Source organism: Chelonus insularis, unplaced genomic scaffold (assembly GCF_013357705.1).
Source record: "Chelonus insularis isolate UGA/USDA-ARS -01 unplaced genomic scaffold, ASM1335770v1 contig_130_pilon, whole genome shotgun sequence".
NCBI lineage: Eukaryota > Metazoa > Arthropoda > Insecta > Hymenoptera > Braconidae > Chelonus > Chelonus insularis.
The window spans coordinates 544267-566492 of NW_023276371.1; the positions used below are offsets into that span (position 1 = coordinate 544267).

At 29.1% G+C, this 22226-nt stretch overlaps 6 protein-coding genes across 8 annotated transcripts in view; 3 read left to right on the plus strand and 3 right to left on the minus strand.

Moving 5' to 3' along the window:
• Positions 1-290: 290 nt before the first annotated feature.
• LOC118070473 (solute carrier family 35 member E2A-like) lies at positions 291-3074 on the plus strand. Its single transcript, XM_035089078.1, has 6 exons — positions 291-823; positions 1256-1534; positions 1626-1877; positions 1942-2128; positions 2248-2451; positions 2540-3074. The coding sequence occupies exons 2-6, from the start codon at positions 1270-1272 to the stop codon at positions 2730-2732; spliced, it is 1101 nt and encodes a 366-aa protein (XP_034944969.1). The 5' UTR covers positions 291-823; positions 1256-1269; the 3' UTR covers positions 2733-3074.
• On the minus strand, positions 2345-6845 carry Cth (Cystathionine gamma-lyase). 2 transcript variants are annotated; one of them, XM_035089070.1, is made up of 9 exons: positions 6580-6845; positions 6009-6158; positions 5232-5519; positions 4905-5039; positions 4439-4574; positions 4189-4341; positions 3775-3940; positions 3496-3668; positions 2345-2685 (listed from the first exon to the last, which is right to left on the minus strand). In XM_035089070.1, the coding sequence occupies exons 2-8, from the start codon at positions 6147-6149 to the stop codon at positions 3521-3523; spliced, it is 1167 nt and encodes a 388-aa protein (XP_034944961.1). In that variant the 5' UTR covers positions 6150-6158; positions 6580-6845; the 3' UTR covers positions 2345-2685; positions 3496-3520. The 2 variants fall into 2 exon arrangements, with proteins under 2 accessions (XP_034944961.1, XP_034944955.1); XM_035089064.1 differs by lacking the exon at positions 2345-2685 and having other exon boundaries at positions 2811-3668.
• A 919-nt stretch (positions 6846-7764) lies between these two features.
• On the plus strand, positions 7765-9732 carry LOC118070482 (transmembrane protein 59-like). The gene is made up of 4 exons (XM_035089091.1): positions 7765-8002; positions 8097-8211; positions 8687-8973; positions 9148-9732. The coding sequence occupies exons 1-4, from the start codon at positions 7808-7810 to the stop codon at positions 9463-9465; spliced, it is 915 nt and encodes a 304-aa protein (XP_034944982.1). The 5' UTR covers positions 7765-7807; the 3' UTR covers positions 9466-9732.
• A 66-nt stretch (positions 9733-9798) lies between these two features.
• Positions 9799-14020, minus strand: Lint-O (L(3)mbt interactor in ovarian somatic cells). 2 transcript variants are annotated; one of them, XM_035089048.1, is made up of 6 exons: positions 13701-14020; positions 11440-12768; positions 11125-11350; positions 10797-10906; positions 10345-10695; positions 9799-10054 (listed from the first exon to the last, which is right to left on the minus strand). In XM_035089048.1, exons 2-6 carry the CDS (start codon positions 12586-12588, stop codon positions 9908-9910), a joined length of 1983 nt encoding a protein of 660 aa, XP_034944939.1. In that variant the 5' UTR covers positions 12589-12768; positions 13701-14020; the 3' UTR covers positions 9799-9907. The 2 variants fall into 2 exon arrangements, with proteins under 2 accessions (XP_034944939.1, XP_034944945.1); XM_035089054.1 differs by lacking the exon at positions 13701-14020 and adding an exon at positions 13175-13310.
• A 729-nt stretch (positions 14021-14749) lies between these two features.
• Positions 14750-18954, minus strand: LOC118071321 (uncharacterized). The gene is made up of 6 exons (XM_035090416.1): positions 18540-18954; positions 17066-18438; positions 16926-16989; positions 15346-16852; positions 15013-15286; positions 14750-14926 (listed from the first exon to the last, which is right to left on the minus strand). The coding sequence occupies exons 2-6, from the start codon at positions 18407-18409 to the stop codon at positions 14858-14860; spliced, it is 3258 nt and encodes a 1085-aa protein (XP_034946307.1). The 5' UTR covers positions 18410-18438; positions 18540-18954; the 3' UTR covers positions 14750-14857.
• Positions 18955-19276: 322 nt separating this feature from the next.
• dnc (phosphodiesterase dunce) overlaps positions 19277-22226 on the plus strand; it is a 107407-nt gene continuing 104457 nt past the window's right edge. Inside the window, exons 1-3 of the mRNA XM_035090954.1 lie at positions 19277-20007; positions 20765-21029; positions 21144-21261. Of these exons, the coding sequence (XP_034946845.1) occupies positions 19933-20007; positions 20765-21029; positions 21144-21261 (458 nt within the window). The 5' untranslated portion in view covers positions 19277-19932. The remainder of the gene's footprint in view (positions 20008-20764; positions 21030-21143; positions 21262-22226) is intronic.

Sequence of the window (22226 nt, forward strand, 5' to 3'; positions counted from 1 at the left end):
AAATTCTTCACTTAATAATTTTAATAAAATATAAAATTACTTATATTGTTTACTCTGAATATACTCATAAAATCCGCAGACTTATATTTCAAATTTCATTTCAATTAAAAATGCATTGACTTTAATTGTTAACATTTTATCAAATTATAAATCAAATTTAAATGTTATTACATCATGTCAACAATAAATAAAAAGTCACAAAATTTTTTCAATGCCTATAATTTATTAAAAATAACTAAATAATGATAATATTAAAAAAATACTTTTATTTAATACATGAGACCACAAAATCATTTACTTGAATCTGTTGTTAACAATTTTATTATTGTGCATTTATTCTAATTATTTTGATGATACCTTTTATGCGCGTGTGTCTACATACATAAAAATACATACAAAACATAATTTAATAAACAACTACCATCTATACTTACCTACAATGACGTAACCTTACAAATGTTAACCTTTCATGGCAGAACTGCAACATGTGAGATAACAAAAACATTCCTGTCAAAAATCTAAATATTATTTCATACTTCCATCATAGTTGATGGGTCATTATTATTCAACATTCAATGAAGTGCAATTCAGCACACATAATGAACAAAAATTATCTATATTTCCAGTGTGATGTGATAAAATTTAGTTATGAGCATCATTTCTGATGATTTTTAATCTTGAATTAAATTACGACAACCAATAGAATTAAATAAGCTATTTAAATGAATGCAGTTGTTTCTTGTTAATTATTACTTTTGTGATGTTTTATTTAGAATATTTATCAGTAAATAAACAGAGAATGTGAATTATAATACTCGAACCTGTAAGTATTATACACGTGGCAAAAATTTATAAACCTTCCAACAATAATATATTATAACTTAATTTTACTTGAATTATATATTGTTTATTTTACTTTTACATTGTGTCACTTGCAATACTGCATTTGAAAGTGTTTCATAGATTCTTTAACTGTTCATAAGCCATTTTTGGAGCAGTGAATATTTCCTCTTATGATTCATGTATAGTCAATAATATAATATAAATGTTTCATTTTAACAAAAACGACGTTAATGATAAAATTATATGTATTGACATATTCAGAGTTGTAAGAATGGAACACGTGTCTGAAATTGACATGTCATTTGCTATGATTTCATAGCCATGAGTAGTTAAAAAGACAAAAGATTAAGCTAGATTTAGACATAAAATTGATCATAAATTGGTTATTTAATTATTCTTAATTGATTTGTAGCAAATAAATGAATCATGGAGACTGGAAAGTCTGCACGTGTAAATTACGCACATTCAACTGATGAAGCATCAGAGTTTGTCTATGAAAATCGAGGAAAGCTTCATGGAGAGTACAAAGGACTGGAAGAAACGACTGTTTTATTAGCTACTGAATCAAAAGGAGGACTGTCTAATCCTAGAGCACTATTATTTTTAGCATTATGGTATATTTTTAGTGGATGTACTTTATTTCTTAATAAATACATTCTATCTTACATGGAAGGAGATCCAACAATTTTAGGTAAATTAACATTTAAAACATATTTAAAATAGGCTAATTAAACAATATTTATGATAAAAAAAAGTTTTATGATTTTTTAAAAATTTGTTAGGTGCATTTCAAATGACTACGACTGCAATATGTGGGTTTATTCAAATGTATTTTCCCTGTGGAATGTATAAATCAAGTCCACGAATGATAAAACCTGCAGGATTTTATAGGCATATGATATTAGTCGGATGCACTAGATTTACAACAGTGGTACTTGGATTAATTGCGCTCAATTATGTTGCTGTCAGTTTTACAGAGACTATAAAAAGTAGTGCTCCCCTATTTACTGTTCTTATAAGCAGATATTTATTAGGTAAATTAGATAAAAGTCATTCAAGCAATTAACTTGGAATATAAATTCAATTGTAATGTTTTAGGAGAACGCACAGGTCTTTACGTTAACTTGTCATTGATCCCAGTGATGGGAGGTCTTGCTCTCTGCTCTGTCAATGAAATAAGTTTTGATTTTAAAGGATTCATTGCTGCAATGGCAACTAATTTAACTGAATGTTTACAAAATGTTTATTCAAAAATGTTAATTAGTGGTGATAATTTTAAATATACGTAAGTTTGATTTAAATTTTAAAAAATTTTTGATTTTAATTATAAAATAAATTATTAATAATATTATAGCGTTAATTATATTACTAATTATTCTAATAAACTTTGTAATTTTGTTTCAGGCCTGCGGAATTGCAGTTTTATACTAGTTTAGCATCAATAGTCGTACAAATTCCTGTATCATTAGTTTTTGTGGACCTACACACTTTACAACATTCCTTTAGCATAAAACCATTATTAGCATTTTTATTAAATGGAATTTTTTTTCATTTTCAAAGTATTACAGCTTATGTACTTATGGATTACATCAGTCCTGTGACCCACAGGTAAACAATTATTACTACTGTTGACAGTTTGATTAATTATTGAAATTATTGTATAAAATAATATTAAGCTAACTTTCGTTTTTTATAGTGTGGCCAATACAGCCAAAAGAGCTTTTCTCATTTGGCTCTCTGTGATACTATTTGATAACCCGGTCACAGGTTTATCTGCTTTAGGAACGTGTACAGTTATTGCTGGTGTTCTGCTGTACAATCGTGCTCAAGAATACGACAAAGCTAAAATGGATAAAATGCGATTTAATTCCAAAATAAATGTACATTAAAGTAAATAGTATGAATACTCAAATAAAATTTAATTTTTGGGTATTTAACTAAATGAATTTTTATTATTTCTATGTAAATACATGTAATAAAGTTTTATTGCTCGAAATAGCATTATTAGTTTTAACAGTTCACATTACATTGAATTTTTATTCAAAAGCTTTTTGTTTTAAAATAATATGAACATAAAATATGGATTAAAGCTTACTTTCAGACAAATAGATACTAGTGTCTTTTATAATGTTTTTGTAAAATTTTTCCACAAAATACTAGTCAAATATAAAAATTATTGGCACCATATTGGTCAGCTTTTAATACTCATGATTATTTTTAAATATTTTGTTCATTTCAGTTTCAAGTTAATTATTTACAAAATTTTCATCTATAAATATCAATTACATATTACCTTTAATAATGGACACACCTTTAAAATAAGAATTCCCATCAATAACATCTTCTAAAATACATAATAAAAAATTTGTTTGCATAGCAAATATAAATTCGATAACTGATGCTATCATAATAGTTATTTTTAGTATAATATTTTTCATTTACCTATTATTATTTACAACATTTGATTCAATTTGACTAGTATATAACGGAAAAATTTCTTAAAAAAATTAAAAGCTTGTCAATATGAATCTAATAAAGTGATAAAAGAATATAAGCTGGAATGATTGTGACTAAAATGATTTCTAAATACATATATGTATACGTGTATAAGTGAAAATATTATGTTTAGAATTTTCTAATATGAGTACAAACTTATTTAATTATCCAGATGATCTCATTATAATTGAGCAGCTTTCAAGGCTTGATCAAGATCAGCAATCAGGTCGCTTTCTGTTTCCAATCCAACTGAGAGGCGAATAAGTTGGTCATTGATACCTAATTCATCTCTCGTTTCTTGCGACAAAGATGCATGTGTCATCACAGACCTATTTATAAATAGTAACAATGATCATATTAAAAAAAAAATAGAACATTTATTAAGGTATTTTATCCGCTAAAAATAACTTGATAATTACTTTACTAAATACTTACGGTAATTCAGCGAGAGATTCATATCCTCCAAGCGATTCAGCAATGATGAAAATTTTTAGAGCTTTCAAGAACTTTGCTGAATCTCCTTTTAAATAAAATGTTACCATTCCACTGTGACCAGTCATCTGTTTTTTTGCCAATTCATATTGCGGATGTGATGGTAGCACTAAAAAAATTATCCTAATGATTCATTTCCTTTATATACAATACTTTTGTGATCTGATAATAAATCACTTTTCCTTATTAACTTTTCTACTATGAAAATCTAAAAAAGTGTTGGGGAAAAAAATTTTTCACTAACTAACATATATTTTCTTAATGGATGTAAATTTTCTTGATAATTTAATTGTTATGAGGAAGTTATAGTGGTAAGACGGAAGTTCATTTCGTAGAATAAATAAAAAATATATTTACATGGATGGAAAACTCTTTCAACATGAGGATGAGACTCCAAAAATTTAGCTACCGCCAAACCCCCTTTCATATGTTGCTTCATTCGTACTTCTAAAGTTTTCAAACTTCGACTGACTTGAGAGCAATCAAATGGAGATGGAATGATTCCGAGAGCTAATTGAAGAACCATAATAAAATTAGTTTAAAATTTAATTTATACAAAACTAATTAAGATAATGTTAGTTATCTCTGATTCATCGCAGAAAATTACCGTTTTGAATAAATCTAAGTTTCTTTTCAAGTTCATCGCTCCTAAGAATGGCGGCGCCCATTACAACATCAGAATGACCATTCATATACTTTGTTATTGAGTATAGAACGATATCAGCTCCAAGTTCCAATGGTTTCTGAAAAAATTCATCAAATTATAAGATAAGTTATCTACTTGCCCACTAAAAATAGTTTGAAAGCGTGCATTAACTCTAGTTATTATAAGTAGAATGTAAAATTGAAAGCGAATAATTCCAACATAAATTTATCATTAATATTCTCATTATGTACATACACTACTTTTAAAAATAAATAAAAACAATGATAACAATAATAAATTATGGTATGCGATTTTTTAAAAATAAAGCTACCTGAATCCATCAAAAACAATAATTATAAAATTATAATTAAAGAAACGAGTTAATATCAACAGTTAATTGTTACTAATGAATTTAATTATATCTTACTTGAAAGTAACAAGTGAGAAAACTATTGTCAACAACAACTATGATGTCAGATCTAATAGCTTTTATAGCATCTACAGCTGCTCTGATGTCGATAAGCTTCAATAATGGATTGGTCGGAGTTTCTATCCATACCATCTGAAACAAAATTGCAAATTTCATTACTATCCTGAGGATGTGTATCGTGATAGACATATCATTTTATATTGATGTGGTATTTAACCACAAGTTCTCAAGTTTCATTATACATAAGCTTTCTTTTTTTTTTGTTAGAATAATTCACTTTTATTTATGATGATGATAGCTGAGATTTAGCAATAAACTACGTACTTTAGTATTATCTTGAATGGTGTTGATAAAATTCTTGATATTAGTGCCGTCAGCAAAGGTAATTTTAATATTATTTTTTGCAAGACAATGTTTAAAATAACGATTGGTTCCTCCATAAACATCATCAACACAAATGATATGATCTCCAGCTTGCAGAAGTGCTGTTAATGATGTGACTGCTCCAAGACCTGAGGCAAACGTCAGAGCATGCTTGCCATTTTCTATAGCTGCTAAACAAGTCTCTAACATGTTTCGAGTTGGATTTCCACTTCTTCCATAATCAAAACCCTAGAAATCAGTAAATTATATCAATTAGGATGATCATAAATTCTTTTTCAGAGAGATTAAATTTTTTAAATTTATTCAAGTATTTAAGAACATTAATATTATTAACAGTTATGTAAAAATCATCTATTTAAAATGTAACAATAATATCTGAATAAAGTCTTTATTATTTAAAATAACTTGAATAATAAAATCATCTGAGAGAATGAAAGGATGGACTTTGTTGAAAGAATCTTTCCTTATTTGAAATTCATGAGTATTCAGAAAAAAATAATTTATGTGTGAAAAATTAAATTTTATAAAAAATTTCCAACCCTTTCAAAATAATTTTTCATTGTTAGTTCAAATTGTTATTTTTATGTAAATACCTTCGAATTAATCTTATCTATAATTATTCGAACAAAGTTAAAAATAGATAAATAATAAATTGAAATCATTTTAGATAGTCAGTCGATAAAAATACTAACTAAAAGTATGAATTGAGAATCTAACCTGATGATCACCAGGTCCATCTTGACGAAATGTTGTTGACATCACAATAGGTCCTACTGCTGGATAATAATTCCATTGCTGTGGATCTTGGCCAGCATGAATAGCTTTTGTTGCAAATCCTTCTTCAATATTGGTAGGCATGATTAATAACTAAAAGAAGAAAAAATATATTTAATTATTCTAATCTTTATATCTCTGAGATAGGTAGAATTTTGTATAATTTCCTACACGTTATATTTAATTTTTTCATAATTGTTCAAATAATTTACAACCTTTGGAAGCTAACAATTATCTGTTACCAGACCATTATCGGCTTGTTTTTATGTATGTTTAATCTGTTTGCGAATTAAAATTTTTCTTTTACGCAATTATAATTCAATTTTTCGAACATGAATTTATTGATTACCAAATATGACTCGAGAAAACCCTCATTGGGGGAAATATTAAGAAAAATGTTACATCATCCAGTAACACACCACATTTTGTCGAAATAGTTGACATTAAAGAATTGAAAAATTATAAATATATTAAATAATATATTCTGATTAATAAAAAGTATAATGTAACATACCTCAATGTAGAAATAAGTGAGTAATTGTTATAAATTGGACAAATGATGGATGACGCCGGACAGTACTTAGTTTAGAAGTCTTTACAACCGGCTACGACGGCAGCTCTGCAACTGATTACATGCCACACGATACACATGTTGAAGTAAGGAAATCATGCTTATATCGACGAGTTCATCCCCACTCTTTCTTATCATAATAATAACTTCTTGATGGTAATGCTTTAAATTTTGGCATCTTCAATTTAATAAAGTGTCTTGATGTTGACCTTGAAAAAAAAGTCAATTGGTCTTTAATTAAACTTAAAAATCTTGAAATGATGTCTATTCCTAAAAATAATAAGAAGAATATAAATTTTTCCAACAATTACATTTGAGAGGTTACGGTGTTGTATTAGCACAATTATTATATACATAAATTGTATGCATAATATTGAGAAATGTTTTTTTACACTATATTGTCACAGTAATTGTACTTTTACTGTAGGTTTTTTTTAATAAAAAAAAAAATAAAATTATGTAAATTAAAATATCATTGCAAAACAAAATATTATAAAGTAGTAAACATTATATTTTATAAATAATAAAAACTATTACAGCAATTTTAAAGATATTGGAGTAATTATCAATTGTTGTTGATTTACTCCAAAAATTCCAATTTTTAAATCAATTTGTAAAAATTTCTGAGGTTAACCTCAACAATATCAAAATATTAATTAAGATAAAGGTTATTAATTTCATAATTACTGTATCGATAAGAATAAAGAATATACTCGAACGAAATTAATTACTTAAGTTATAAATAATAACATCTCATACCATAAATAGTTAAGTTATAAAAAATTGCAACATGTTAGGTATATGTACATTAGCACTATTTGTGTCTTTTCACTATTCTAGGAATTTTTTTTCAGTTTAAATCTGAAATTTTCTACAAGTCATTTGTTTGCATAATAACAAACTTCTTCAACACTTATCTTTTGTATTAACTTTTGTTACACCTTTATCTTTTACAATGATAAAAATATAAATGTATACAAATATAACGTGGACGAAATTGTTTATATTTTCGAAAATTTATTTTTGCTATTTTAAGTGATTATACATGCGATTTTTTTATTTTTAAATCATCGCGCTCTTTTAAACGCGCAATATTCAGCCGCATGCAAAGAGCCAATATAGGTTAGAAATCATATTGAATTCTTATTGTACAGCTAATGTATACGTATGCATGTTTATAATTGTTCTTTGTGATATGACAAATTTTAATAATTTAATCGTATTTTTTGCTTTATTTGCTATAAAATCTATTAAAGCTAACGTATTTAATGAATTAATAAATCAAAAAGATCCGTGCGTAGCTTTATGTGAAAAAATACCACTTTCAACTTCTCTGACATCAACTGAACCTCTTCTTTCTGACTCGGTGATTAATTTTAATTTACGTTTACTTATGAATCAATCTATATTAAACTCAATAAACAATTAATCTCGTTTCTTTTCTCTTAATTGTATTATAGGCAGCTACTAAAAAATCATGTTGTCAAAGAGGCTGTCGATTTTTCAATTTAGTGGATTTGGTTGACGGACCGGAAAACAAAGAACTTAATGATACTAAAAATGCTTGTGAATCATGTAAGCTAATAACTCAACAAAAATAATACTACTAAGTCATAAGAATAATAAAAACTTACTTAAAATTAATTACAATCTTAGAATTACTCCAAAATATTTTTATCAATCTTTTTGGAGTCGTTCTAATAACATTTGAATTTTTTGCAGTAAATAATTGACTTATTACTGCAATTAATTTATTTCTTTCAATATCGAATACATTATTAAACGTATTATTCGTTAACCTAAATACTTATACAGAAAAGTTGGTATTACATTAATTTATGTTTTATAATAATTATTATTGGTATTCATTTCTTACTTTCTAATATTTTCAAAGAGTATTTTGATAAAATATATTTTTTTCATGAATTATTTACATTTTATTTTTAAATATTTTATGTGCTAATCGATTAGAAAAAAAAATAACTACATTATGCAAATTTTATTTTATTATTAAACATAATCGTTATCAGCAATCAAATTATATTTCTAGCATGCACCGAGGCTTACATTGATCGAGAAGATCGTTCAGCATGTATCATGGGATGCACATATATGGCTAAACAGCGAATATTAGATCTCGTATCGATACTATCAGCCGCATTATCTACTGAGGATGATTTAATTATTCCACATCATCTTTTAGTCATTTCACTGGACATGCCTGACAACGCTATGTCTGATCCAGGATTAAAGAAGGAAATTTTTCCAGGCTGGTGGGATTCTGAAGGTTTCAAACTACCTCAAACCTTTATTAAATCAGTACCTCAAGATTCAACAGTAAGAATGGTTGATTTAATTATCAATTTTTCAGCATGTTCATTGGAATTGATTTATTTTTAATAAAAACAAATTTATATTCTGTTCTTGTTTTAGTTACAATGTCAGTTTGTGACTAATAATAGGTTATTTCGAACATACTCAATAAGTTTGATATAATTGTTTTCGTTGTAGGTGATGGACTACAGTATATCTCCAGACTATTCTGGAGAAGTAGAGCAGACTATTTCAATGCCAGGAGCTAATTGGTTGCAGTGCGTGTCAAGGCACACAGGAATTCCACGATGGGTTTTGAGTAGTTTCATTATAACTGGAGCATTAGCAGCTCTTTGGCTTTGTTTTGTCAGTGAAAAAACAACGGAGATACCCGATAAATCAATTAGCGATAATAACAATGACCTTAGTAAAGTCACATTAATTTATCCAAATGATAAAGCACCACCTGTATATACAGAATTTCACGAAACAGAAGACAAAAAATTAATTGTTTAAATTTTGAATTGTTCATTTTTCTAAACTTTTGTTTGATAAGTTTATGTACACAAAAGTTAATAAGAACAAATTCCTAGATAATTGCAATCATCACTGTTTTTAATGAAATATGCAAAAGTTTTTAACGATGATCAATTAATCACGATAAGTATTTTTAAATTATGCTTTTATTGATCATCTGCAGAAAAATTTCTTTCTTTTATCTGTAATAATTTTTTATTACTTAATTTTTTAAAACTTAATTTAAGGAGATTAAGTGTGTTATATGATGGTTAAAAGATGTATTTCTTCAAAAAAGTTGAATATATTTATTTAAATTCGAAAAATTTTCATAATTTATATACAAGTAAAACCCAAGTAAACTGAAAACATAATTATTCTATAGATTATTACAATAATGAAATACATTGAGCAACATAATTCTTAAAAACTTCATTATATATTACAACCAGTAAAAACGTGTTTCATCTCGACGCATTTGAAGCTTCAAAACATGTCGATATATCTTAAGAGCTGGACCCAAGAGGAGATCTAGGCCAATTAAAACATCCGCTCGTTTCATCAATAACAAAGAGTGCCCATCAATATCCTGCAATTAAATACACAATGTAATTATCGAGAATTTCGTAATAGAATTTGAGGAAAATCGTTATCGGACCAATTCCTTATTCCTTAAACGAATTCCTTCCTCTAATTTTGTCATCGACGTTTTTCACTGAACACTTGGAATTTATTTATAAATGTAAAATATTTTATATTTATTCAGGCGTTACTTGAGATTAATACAATAATAATAATATTCCAAGTGCTCTGTTTTTTCTAGCAAAAATTTATGGATAAAAAAAAACTTAATATCTAATGAATGTAATATTTAATTACCTGTAACCGGAAAACTTCAGCTTCCTTAGGAAATAAACGTGCAAAATACTGGTATACTTGTTCAGAGGTCCAATCAGAAGCATCAGGAATATTAGGATCAATAGCTTCTCGTGGTGACGTGTCGTCTTCAACAGAATCTCTTGTTGGAGACACTTGTGGGCTCAATACTGGAGGTAAAGTAGTTGTTTGCGAAGGCGTTTCTGGTCGTGCATTTGATTTAGAAGATTGTTTCTGGTTCTGAACACATTCACTGCAATTCCATTTAGAATTTGATTTAATTGAGTTCAGTCGCGGTACGTGACATCCATGATGATATGCTTCATCGCAGGTGGAGCAAGTAACCAAAGGTCCCTGTGAATATTAATTATTAATAGGTTTTATTTATTAGTGTCAAGGAATTCAATAAGATTAATATTTTTAATTAATAAATATTATAACTTGACGTTACTTACGACATCTGATGTTTCACAACATACTGTACACGTCTTGCAAAGATCACACTGCCAGTTGCTTTTGGATTTTTGTGATAATTCTTCTGGTGAATAGATACAACTACGATGTGCTGTAAAAAATATGTTTAAAATTAGTTGGACTAATGGAGCTATTCTTTTACTTTATATTTAATTGAAAGAACTTGTTTTTTCAATTTCATTTTCTATGAATTATTTATTATTATGATCTTTAACATCTTCCGATTTAAATAATTGAAACAATTTTGAATATTAAAATAAAATTACTTGAAAATAATTGTAATGACTGAAATGAAATTTTTCTCTTTACCTCTAACTGTACAATCTCGGCAAGCTACTAAAGGTTCTGACTTCTCTTTGGAGCACAGACTACACTGTCTAGTTAGAGTATCTTTTGAAGTAGATTTATTGGATGAATCCTGAGAATCTTGTGATGGAGCTTGAACAGAAGCCTTCTGACCACTCCCTGGCTGTCTTCCTCGTTTACGTTTAGCAACATAAACATTATCTGATGGATCAAAGACCTTTTTAGCTCTCTAAAAAAACAAACATTTAAATTATTACAATTTCCGTAAATAATTTCATTCTTAGTATTCACATCTATTTAAATAGAAATTTTTTTAACCTTTCTTCGAGCACTCCTGAATCCACCAACTGTAGCATTCGTTGTTGGTGAAGGATTGGCAGATTCTCTCTCACCATCATCATCCTCTTTTTCTTCACTGTTGTCACCAGAATGATCTACTTTCCTTTTCCTTCCTCTTTCCTTTTTATTGCTCTGCTGTTCAAATTCTTCAAAGTTAATCTCAACATCCATAGAATCATCAGCTCTAACCAAAAGCCTCTGTTTTCTTTCTGACTTTGAAGATCTCTTGTGATTAGAAAAGTTTCCTTCACTAGCATTGGCCTCTTTTCGTTGAGAATTATTAACATCTTTAGTAACTGATGCTTCAGGAGAATTGGGCTCTTTACCAGCAATAGCAGCTTCATTTCCATGTTCTCTCTTGGAATTTTCAGGTCTTGGACTAGTTTGCCTGGGTTTTGAAGAAGTATCTGAACTTGTACCATTCTGAAGACTATTACATTCAAATGAGTCTGCTGAACCACTATTTCTTGTACCAATTCCTGAATCTTTACCAGAATCTCCACTTTCCCTTGAAGATCTTCTGCTATTCTTGGAATCTCCATCAAATTTATCATGTTGATTGAAATGATTTTGATCATGGCTCTGTGCTTGTCCTGAAGCTGTGTTAGCCATATCACTAGTAGCAACAAGCGAGTAGTTACCATTAGCAAGCTTGGTAATGTTGCTATTAGCAACTTCTTTGTTTAAAAAGTCTTCAACCATCTTCCTGGAAGTTGGATTAGATATTCCATCGAGTAGTTGTTCAATAAGCCTATAAGCTGGAACTCCTTGATCCAGGTAATCAGGTTCTTCAACAACTAATTCTGCAACTGCGCCAGCAACCATTGCGGAATTAAGTTTTTCTTTGACAAAACCTTCTGGTCTGTTTTTATAAAGCTGCAATTTCGACCATTTAGACGCATTGCGGTAACTTGTGTTACCTTTGTAGTCAACTTGAATAACTTTTTCAGCTTCTATTAAGCGATGCAAGTCAGCAATTGTGTCACGTGCATCAACTGAAAATTTTCGTAATAAATAATTGCAAATCCGATCGGCATCAGGACGCGCTTTGCGTCTACGTAATTGATCAATTGCTTCCAATATTTGTTCTTCATGAACTATTTGTACATCTATTCTGAACTGCTGCATGATGCTTGTATTAATCTTAACCACTTTTATTTACTTATTCTCGATGTTTCTTCAATTCGGACTTGATTCCTTGATACTTTACATAAAACTCGACTTATTTTATCTCTGTCGCGGGTTGCGAGATGTCGCCGGGCTCTTTATTAAAGTCCTCTCCAGCCGGTTTCTCGATTATTAATGTTTCTGTTAATTAAATAAATTTATTAATAATTTAATAAAAATAGCCAATGAAAATACAGTAATATGATAATGAATTAAAAATTTGGAGCACAATCAATCAATAAAAATAAATAGAAAATTTGTTGTACCAAAGTTACACGAGAAGCGAATGGTAAAATAATTTTCGACAAAAATGAAAAATGTATTTGAAATAATTACACGCCTACTATATTTTTAGCAAAATCCATACCGTGACCACAAAATCAAACGAGAGACGTGAGTTTATCGTGACAATCAATCGTACATGTCACAAAATGAAAAAAAGAATGATGAACAAGGTGACACTTGATTAATTGAATGAAAGAAAAACTAGAAACAATAAACGTAAAATACAAAAGATTTATATTAGAAAAATACTTTAAATTCTTACGTGTATGATTAACCTATTGGCTGGGGCGTTTACGTGTAAACGTTTGTCAGGTATATAACCAGAAAACTCCGCGCGTTACGATTGTCCGCCTCGGGAGCGGACTGAAGAGCAGCAGCGCCAAGTGACAAGACGCGTATGAAAGCCCGGGTGCGCGACTGCAACTGATGATGCGCGTTATTGCAAAGTATAGAAGTAAGGGAAGATGCCGGCGATGTTTTCATATACCCGCATGAAAACGTCCGAAAAGTATGTGACCTTTTTAGAAGGACCTTTAATGACTAGGGTAGAGGCTGTAAAACTATTAACTACCCTTCAAAATGTCGACACTTGGGTATGCGACGACAATGCGTAGGTCTTTATTTTTGTAGATATACTTCTACAGGGTGCAGTACGTGTGAACAAATACGAGATATGCGCGCATACTCTGTAAGATACTTAACCATTGTAATTCGTCAAGTATCTTGAATCTTTTCCTACTTACTGTTCTATTAATTTATCTGTTAATTAAATTGCAAGTAAAACTTACCTGAGAACATGCAACTGACATCGAGTAATGATCGATAATAATCTCGAATTATCACACGTGCGCTTAACGTTTCCCTGTGGGCGCTCCGGGCGCGGTTCTACCTCATCTCTCAGTGAAACAAGTCTTGATGTTGACGCGTGATTTCTTTAAGCGTTGCGTCACTTTCTATGCAGCCCGCACTACAAAATTAATATTACAATAGACTCTATTGATGTTAAACTTTAGTTAAACTGTATTGAAACGTTAGTTTTCGTTGATTATAATTAGGAAAAACTTATCTACGACGAGCGCACAAATAACTAGCACGCGCGAAGATCTACTGTCGCAAGAGTAGTTCGTAAAATTGCCGCTTCCAATTGGCTTGTTCGATGTATCGGGAAATAAAGTGGCGCCACTTGTCAGTGCATGGTCGTAAAAGAGCAACGCACGCATCTATGTTGCGCAGAACAGCTGAGTTTGAATTTTTTTTACCGCCAGAAATCAAGTTTAGAAAAAAATTATGCATTTTAGAATCGCAAATAAAAAAGTAATACTAATTTACTCTGAAGTTAATTATAGAAAAATTATACTCATTTTTTGCAAAATTCAATGTATGGGATTTTAAATAAACGATGAGTATTCTCTCAAAAATTATATTATTTTTTTTTCTAATATTTTGTAAAAAAAAGTAATGTTTAAGATTTGTTTATTCTTTAAAAGCACAAAAAAAAGATTTAAAATGCATTTTTTAAAAATTAGTTCATAAATTAATCTAACCCATTCAACTTCAATTAATATAAATATTTGATCAAATGTTCACAACAGTTGTTAATATTTACAAAAAATGATCGATTGCTTATATTAAATAATTATAATAAGATTTCGAAAATAACAGTAACTATTTAACTTAAAAGTTCATTCGATAAGTTAAAACGTTTCAATTGATTTAAATGATTTTTTTAAACAGAAACGTAAAAATTTGTTATAACGATAGTGAGGTTTGTTAATGGAATCAAGAGTCTTTGAGAAATCATTTAAAATTGTGATAAGTACAAAATTTTGACATTGAGTCAAACATTAAAAAAATTTTTTATTGAAAAAGTACAAAAAAATTTTTTAATTCATTACATGAGTATCAACAGAAAAAATTTATTCATTGAGATTATAAAAATATAAATTTACTTTTTAGCCTTATTCTCTTTTTCTGTAGTTGTAATACTGGCACTATGACGGCGTAGTTTTGAAATCTAATAATTCAAATTATTAAAATTAATACTAAAACATTTATTATTAATACTTAATATTAATTCATATGATTTTTTTTTATACTTACTGAAAGATTTAATTTATTTTTGAGTACAGGACTATTTTTTTCCTTTAAAGGACTTTGAATTGATTTGTGTGATTTCTCAGCAGCGACGCTCTTATTAATACCATTATTCTTGACAGGTTCAGAATAACGACTATGATTAATTTTGCTAGAAGTATTTTTCAATGAATTATTAAGTACATTAGAATGCTTGGATATTTCTGATGTTTGCTCCAATCTACGTGGAGTTACATTACGAGCTTTCGGCGATGGTACAAGAACTTTATCACTTTGAATTCTGTAAAAAATAATAAACAATTAAAACAAAAACCAAAAGAATGATTTACCGATCATTACCTTTTGATAGGATTATTCTTGCCAACGTTGCTAGAATTGAGTGAAGGATTTGGAGTGACTGGAGATATATTCCAAGACATATTGTGTCTGGGACTTGATGAAACTCTTTCTTTAATATTCAGACTTTTATTCGCTATTTCTGGAGTAGAAGAAGCTACAGGTTTTACTTTTTTTGATGTCTTTATTCGTTCTAAAGTATTCATCTGCTCACGAATAGGAGTGCTACCCGGTCGAAAAGAAGAGGTATGATGACTAGATTTCGGTGGGGTAGTTGGTTCAACAACGATAGACACTTTCATGCCTACAGTAGTTTTCCTTTGCATGTTTCCCAAAGGAATAACAGCTTTTAGTGGACCTTTTTTTACGGGGGCATCAACTTCACTCTTCTTTTTCAATTTAGTTTTATTAAAAACTGGTACAGAAGACTTTATTTTAATTGGCTGAGGCTCGATTTTCACTTTATTTTTCTCCAAGGATGATTCGCCATAACTAGAAATACGTTTTTTAATTTCTTTTTTCGGACTATCAGCTCTTGATTTCACCTCAGCTTTTGGAATGTTGGTTTCTGGTATTTGAGATATTGATGCACGTCTTTTAATCGATGGAAGCTTTTTTACAGAATTAGAACCGAAACTTTGTCTCATTGGAGATTTAAGCGATCGATTTACTAACCCAGAGCTTTTTTTTGGTGAAAGAGAGACTCTGCTCGACAGAGTTTTTTTGTTTTTTACCTTTTCCACTGTTTTTTCATTAGGTATTGGATTTATTACTTTTTTCAAGTTCTCCAGAAATAACGTGGGCTCTCCATTGTAATCAGTGAGTAATTGTCGCAGTGCCAACTGAATATCCATAATCAATTTTTGTGTTCCAAATAAATTATCTGGTTTCTTCTCTTCACACTCTACTTCACCACTTACCGTTAAAGCCTTGTTACCTTTGTTGATTTTCTCATCATTATTTAAATTTTTTTTAATATTTGAAATACTATCTTTTCTCTTTAAATTATCATTCAATTCAATATTAACATTATCTTCCTCACTAACATTCACTTTACTCTTCTCTGCTTTCGAGGATACTTGATCTGCTTTATTGATATCAACATGTTCTTTTGATTCATTAGCATTGTGAAAACACATCTCTAATAGCTCTACATTACTGTGACATTTAACACCCAAGTATTCTTCTAGTTTTTCTAGAAGTTCCGCTGCCTTTGGATTATTTTTTGTTTTTATTAACTTCTGGAGTTCCATGAGAAGTGTAGCTGCCACAGGTTTTTTCTCTGGTTCAATTAATTCCTGTTCTAATTCTTTCACAGTATCGATTTTTACATCTTCTTTTTTTTGTGGCAAGGATTGATTGTTCTCACATGGATTAGACTCGGTGTTATTGAAACTATTTGAGGTATGTAGCTCAATCAAGTTATCAACATGTATTTCATTTTCTAAAGATAAATCTAAATCATCCGGTAGTTTTTTCGGAAGTAAATCTTCTCCAACGCTACTGTTTGCTGAAAATTATTTTAAATTTTATCATGAATTTGTAATTAAAATTAATTATTTTAACAATAAATAGATATTTACAAGTATGCGATTTGGATTGTTCAAGCTGTTCCAGATTAAGTGTATTATGAATTGGTGCATCTTCCTACAAAATAAAAAACATTAGATATTGAATATAATTTGAACAAGTACTTTAATAAGAAAATATTTTTATTACTCACAGTAAACACAGAGTCATTCGAAATATTGCATTTCTCTTGATTGGAAATGGGCGTTCCTACACTGTAGAAATTATTAGATTTCAATTTCAGGATATTAAACTGATCTGCTAAATCAGAAATTTTTGTCAAAGAGTTGGCGCTTGCAATTCGAGAATTAGTAGTTATTGATTTTTGTCTTTTTTGTGGTGTTTCACTTGTTAGTGATAAACAACTTTTTATAAATGCATTGTTAATAGGGTTATCTGAGTCCCCAAAAGAAGCAGTATAACTTAAAGCCGAGTTTAATCTTGAAATAGCTGATATAGTAGAAATGGTTGAAACTTCTGAAGTTGTAGAAAACCTAGCAGCAGTTGTTTTTAGAAAACCATTATTGAAATCTTCCTCACGTAATATAGATGATTTATTATTGAGAATTGAAAAATTTTTACTCTCATTAGTTGATTGTGATTGCATTTTTCTTAATTTTCCTACTGCAATTTCATCGCCTTGAGAAAGTGAACGACGAAGTTTATGGTATTGATCAGTTAATTTATCAGAGTGTATCTCAGTTTTCTCTAAAGCTTGTTTGATACAAGAATCAATTCTGTGGTTAACGATTGATTTTATGAGACCATCATCCGAGCTACCTGATCCTGAAAGACTATCGTTCATGGCTGATTGATTGAGAATCGATGTTTCTCCGATACATGAAGCAGTCGTTTTGTTTAAAAATTTTCCAATACTTGGTCTTTCAGTACCATACTCATCTGAGAAAGTATTGTTCAACATTGATTGATTTAAAATTGATAGATCAAAGTTTGGTGTTGGTGGATCTATTGATATCAATGGCATATTTTTTTTATCAAACGTAACTGAACTTTCTGGTATACTTTTCTTTCGTAAAACTTCACTGGGTAAAGTATTAGCTAGGTCAGTGATTGCATAATTTTTCCAGTGAGATAATGACGATGATTGATTATTTAAAATATTAGAAAAGTTTGGTGATTGACTATCTGTAAAAGTTTTATTCATCTTTACAGCATCTGGATGTCTTGAACGCTTGCAACAATAATCATCTTTAGAGCTAGCTGATAGCCTGGGCTCTGATTCATTTTTATTTTCATGATTAATTGCTTTTTCAAATACTATTTCAAAAGGATCTTGACATTTTCTTATGTATTCATTAGTTTTTTGTAGTGCTACGTCAAAAGGATTATCATTCAAGCTTCTTCGAGCTGGCACAGCCATTGAGTCTGCTTTATTTGACTCAACATCGTCCTTTGGCACTGGTATTAACGGCGAAGAAAGTTTAGGAGGCTGAATTTTTTTATTCTCAGGACTAGTAAGATCAATTAAATCAGACATTTTCACTCCTTAGTGATATAATTTGATTACTGTGTTAAATCCAATAAAAACAATAAGTACAAATATTAAAATCAAACAACTAGTTAACATAAATCACTACTAATTATACATTTTAACGTTTACAACCGACCGTTTTGATTCTGTGTATCCTTTTTCAATAACCTGTCCTTCACTTTTCGTTTTTAAATCCGTCTTTGCTGATTGGTTCACTTGTTGACCAGTAAACATAACCTCTCACCAAAATTTTACAGAAACAGGGAAAGATTGAAAAACAATATTTCTATATAATTTCCAGTGATTAATTTTCTTTTACGAGCGTTTTAAAGTAGAGTATATAAGTTTAAAAATAAAAACAACACAAAAATAACAAAAAAAAATAATCACAAATGATACAGTTTTTGACGACTATCTCTTTCTTTTTCTTATTATACCTCACACTTTTAATTTTTATAGTGCTGCTCTCTAGTGGCCACACTTCAGTTTAAATACTTAACAAATTAGCAATTTCGCCCTCATCCCACAAATACATAGAAAAAATATAGCCCCATAAGCGAAAGTAATCAACCAATCGCAAACTTTCTAACTTATTTCTAAATAGCTTGCGTTCGCGCAGAAAAAGAACTCAATTTATCTTTACCATGGTGTAAGCCGATTAAGCTGAGATCAATTTTATTTAAAATCTATCATAAATAAATACATTAAAAAACTCGAAGAAATTTCTTATATCAAGAAGTAGGTTGAAAAAAAAATTAATCTATTTTTTTTTGTATTTTTATATCCAATCAGGCGGATTTTAGACGACACAAGGTCAAGCATCACTGTTGGCCGATACTGTTATAAAGCTACAGCATGCCAGTATCGCTTTGTCTCTCGAACGTGCATGTCTTCCGTAATTGCTATTACGCCTTTCTTTTTCTTTACTTTATCTGACTGTTCTCCATTTCTAATTTAACTAACATTAATAATATCTTATTAAATTTATAATCAACAATGAACATTAAATTCATAATTCAGTTTTTAAGATAAATTTAATTAAACTTTGAATATAAACTCATTCTTTGAATTCTATTATGTAGCCGGTGAAAATGAAAACAAAACAGAAATGGAAACCACGAGTTTAAAATCAACAAGTAGTTGGTACCCTTAAAGTTTATTTCTACGTCAAAAATGTAGTTGAAAGGTTTTAAATAAATAAATAGGAAATGATGTGCATTAAAAATCGTAAAAGAACATCAGTGAAGGATTTTTGGCTAAAAATGATGCCGCCATGAGTAATTATATATTTGATTAAATTAAGGAGAATGGAAACGAAACATAATGTGTAATTGAATTCAAAGCCATTTTAAAACAGTGCACTTTTTATAACAGTTTGTTGATTTATGATTGATCAAGAGGTAGACGCTATTGACGCTGTTCTCTTGGCTACGCCTTTTAAGTAAATTGATGAAATCACATTTTTTAGTCGTCGATTGAGGGTGAAACAAAGCGTCTTGTTTCTCTCCCTAGTAACCAGTGTGACGTCAATGCAAATTTGCGCGCAATTTGTAGCGTGGGCATGGGACTTCTTGATAGGTAGAGCTCCATACCCCATGCAAAACGTAAGTTAATTAAATAGTTAGCTTGTCAATGAATAGTCTATGTGAGCTATATTATGTTGTTTAGTAAATGAAAGAAAATCTCAAGTTATTTTCAGGCATGACCGATATTTAAATGTCATTGATGATTGGAAAAGAGGCATAAAAAGTCTATTATAATACAAAAAATGTCAATGTGACTATGACAAATAATCAATAAATTAATTTTGACTTAAGTTTTATCAATAGTGAATATTTTTAATTATGTATAACAACTTTTAAACGGTCATAAAATAGCAAAGTACTATCATATTGACATTGTCAATTTATAAAGTAAGATTTTTTATTAAAATCGTCTTCATTGTTGATGTAAATTTTTTATTGATTCGTAGAATAACAAATACTTCAACAAAACAAAAGAAAAACATTAATCAGGAAAACGAATCGTTGTGGACAACTGTTGAATGATGATAAAATTGTTAAAATTATTATTCCTCTGTCAAAAGCAAATTTCAATCCATCATTATTTTTTTAATATCTCATAACGTTTTTTAATTAAATCTCTTATATTGATAAATGAAACTAGGTTTTCAATTGGTATCTTGATTTATTAAAAATTTCATTTAAAGCAAATTATTTTATTTCAATTACTTTATTGGTCATTAATATAATATTTTGTCTTTCAATTTTTCAAGCGGAAATTGATTGATTGTTTTCTTAGTCAATAACTTTATCGTAAAAAAACTAAATATAAAATAGTAAATAGATGGTTTCTTTACAGCGGCCATTAGAGATTGAATTACGTGTGGGTGATGAAAAAATTGGACTTTCATCTACAGTAACTACTACACCATCTAAAAAAATGAAGGATACGAAAGAAGCTAGTGAAGTAGATAGAAATAAGAAGAGAGATACAGGTCCCTGGCGACTTCCAACCCCGACCTCGATGGTATCGAGCCAAGGGAATCCGCTAACCCCCATTACCTCTCCCCAATATTTGTCCCCCTACGCATTCCAAGGACGTAATTCTCTTTGCTCAGCCAATGGTTAGTGACTTTATATCTTTCTTCCTTAGTTTATCCATTATATATATGATATGACAATAATGAAGTTTTTTTAAATATGCTGGATTATCTTTATCTTTTTTTTATTATTTATAGATTATCATTTACGACGTAGAAGACCGATGACTTTGAAAATTGGTCCAAGACTAAGTTTACCAAATAAAAGCACCTCAGCACCAACTAGTACTACTGATGGAGAATGGCCAGCACATAGGTAAGTAAGTATGTATGTTATTGTTTTTAATCCTCATAGTATAAAGAGAAAAATTTATCATTTATTATTTACTTTAATCACTGGTTTCCTTGGAACTGGAATGGAGTATTAAAGTTAATCACATGACATAATATTTTCTTGAAAATGTTTTTAATAAGTTTTCTTTTTTATTTAATAAGACCAAAAGACAATTCTGATGATAATAATGGATAATTATTCTTCGTAAACTTTCTTCCATTTTTAGCATCATATTTATTCATTACTTAATTTTTATTTTGCTTGGTATTTCTGAAGATAGGATTGCAGTCACTTGCAATTATTTTTAATCTTTGGGAAAAATAAAGTTCTTATTATAAAGCATCACAATTTAGCAATATATAAAAAAATAATTGCAATTTTTAATGATGAATGATAGGGTTAGAAACAAAACAAAAGCTTAAATTAGATTGATTGTAAAGAAATAATAAGCATACTAGTGGAGCTTATTAGAGCTTTCATTCAATTTTATTCTTCAATCTTTTCTTCGTTTATTCATCATTTTGTAAAGAAAAGAATATTTTTTCATCAAAATAAACAAATTAGAAAAAATGAATTTTGAATCTAATCCAATTTAACAAAAATAGCGGTTAATATTTTCAGATAAAAAAATTTTAATCTTGTGAATGTTTTATTGAATTCATAAAGAAAGACTAACCAGTCTTTCGATCTTCGATATCTAATTGAATTCAATTTTTATGAAATAATCCTGAAAAATTTGTTAAATAAATTTTTTATGGGCTAGAAAAATTCAAATCTCTGGTCTTACATTTCTATTTTATCAACTGGTAATATCCAAACAGTCGGTAATACAGAGATGATGCCATCTAACTTATCGACTGAACTATAAACAATCTTCTGATATAGCGTCAGTTGATGTTTCTCTTCAAAATACTCCAAAGTTGATCAGTTTCACGGATTAGTCGCAT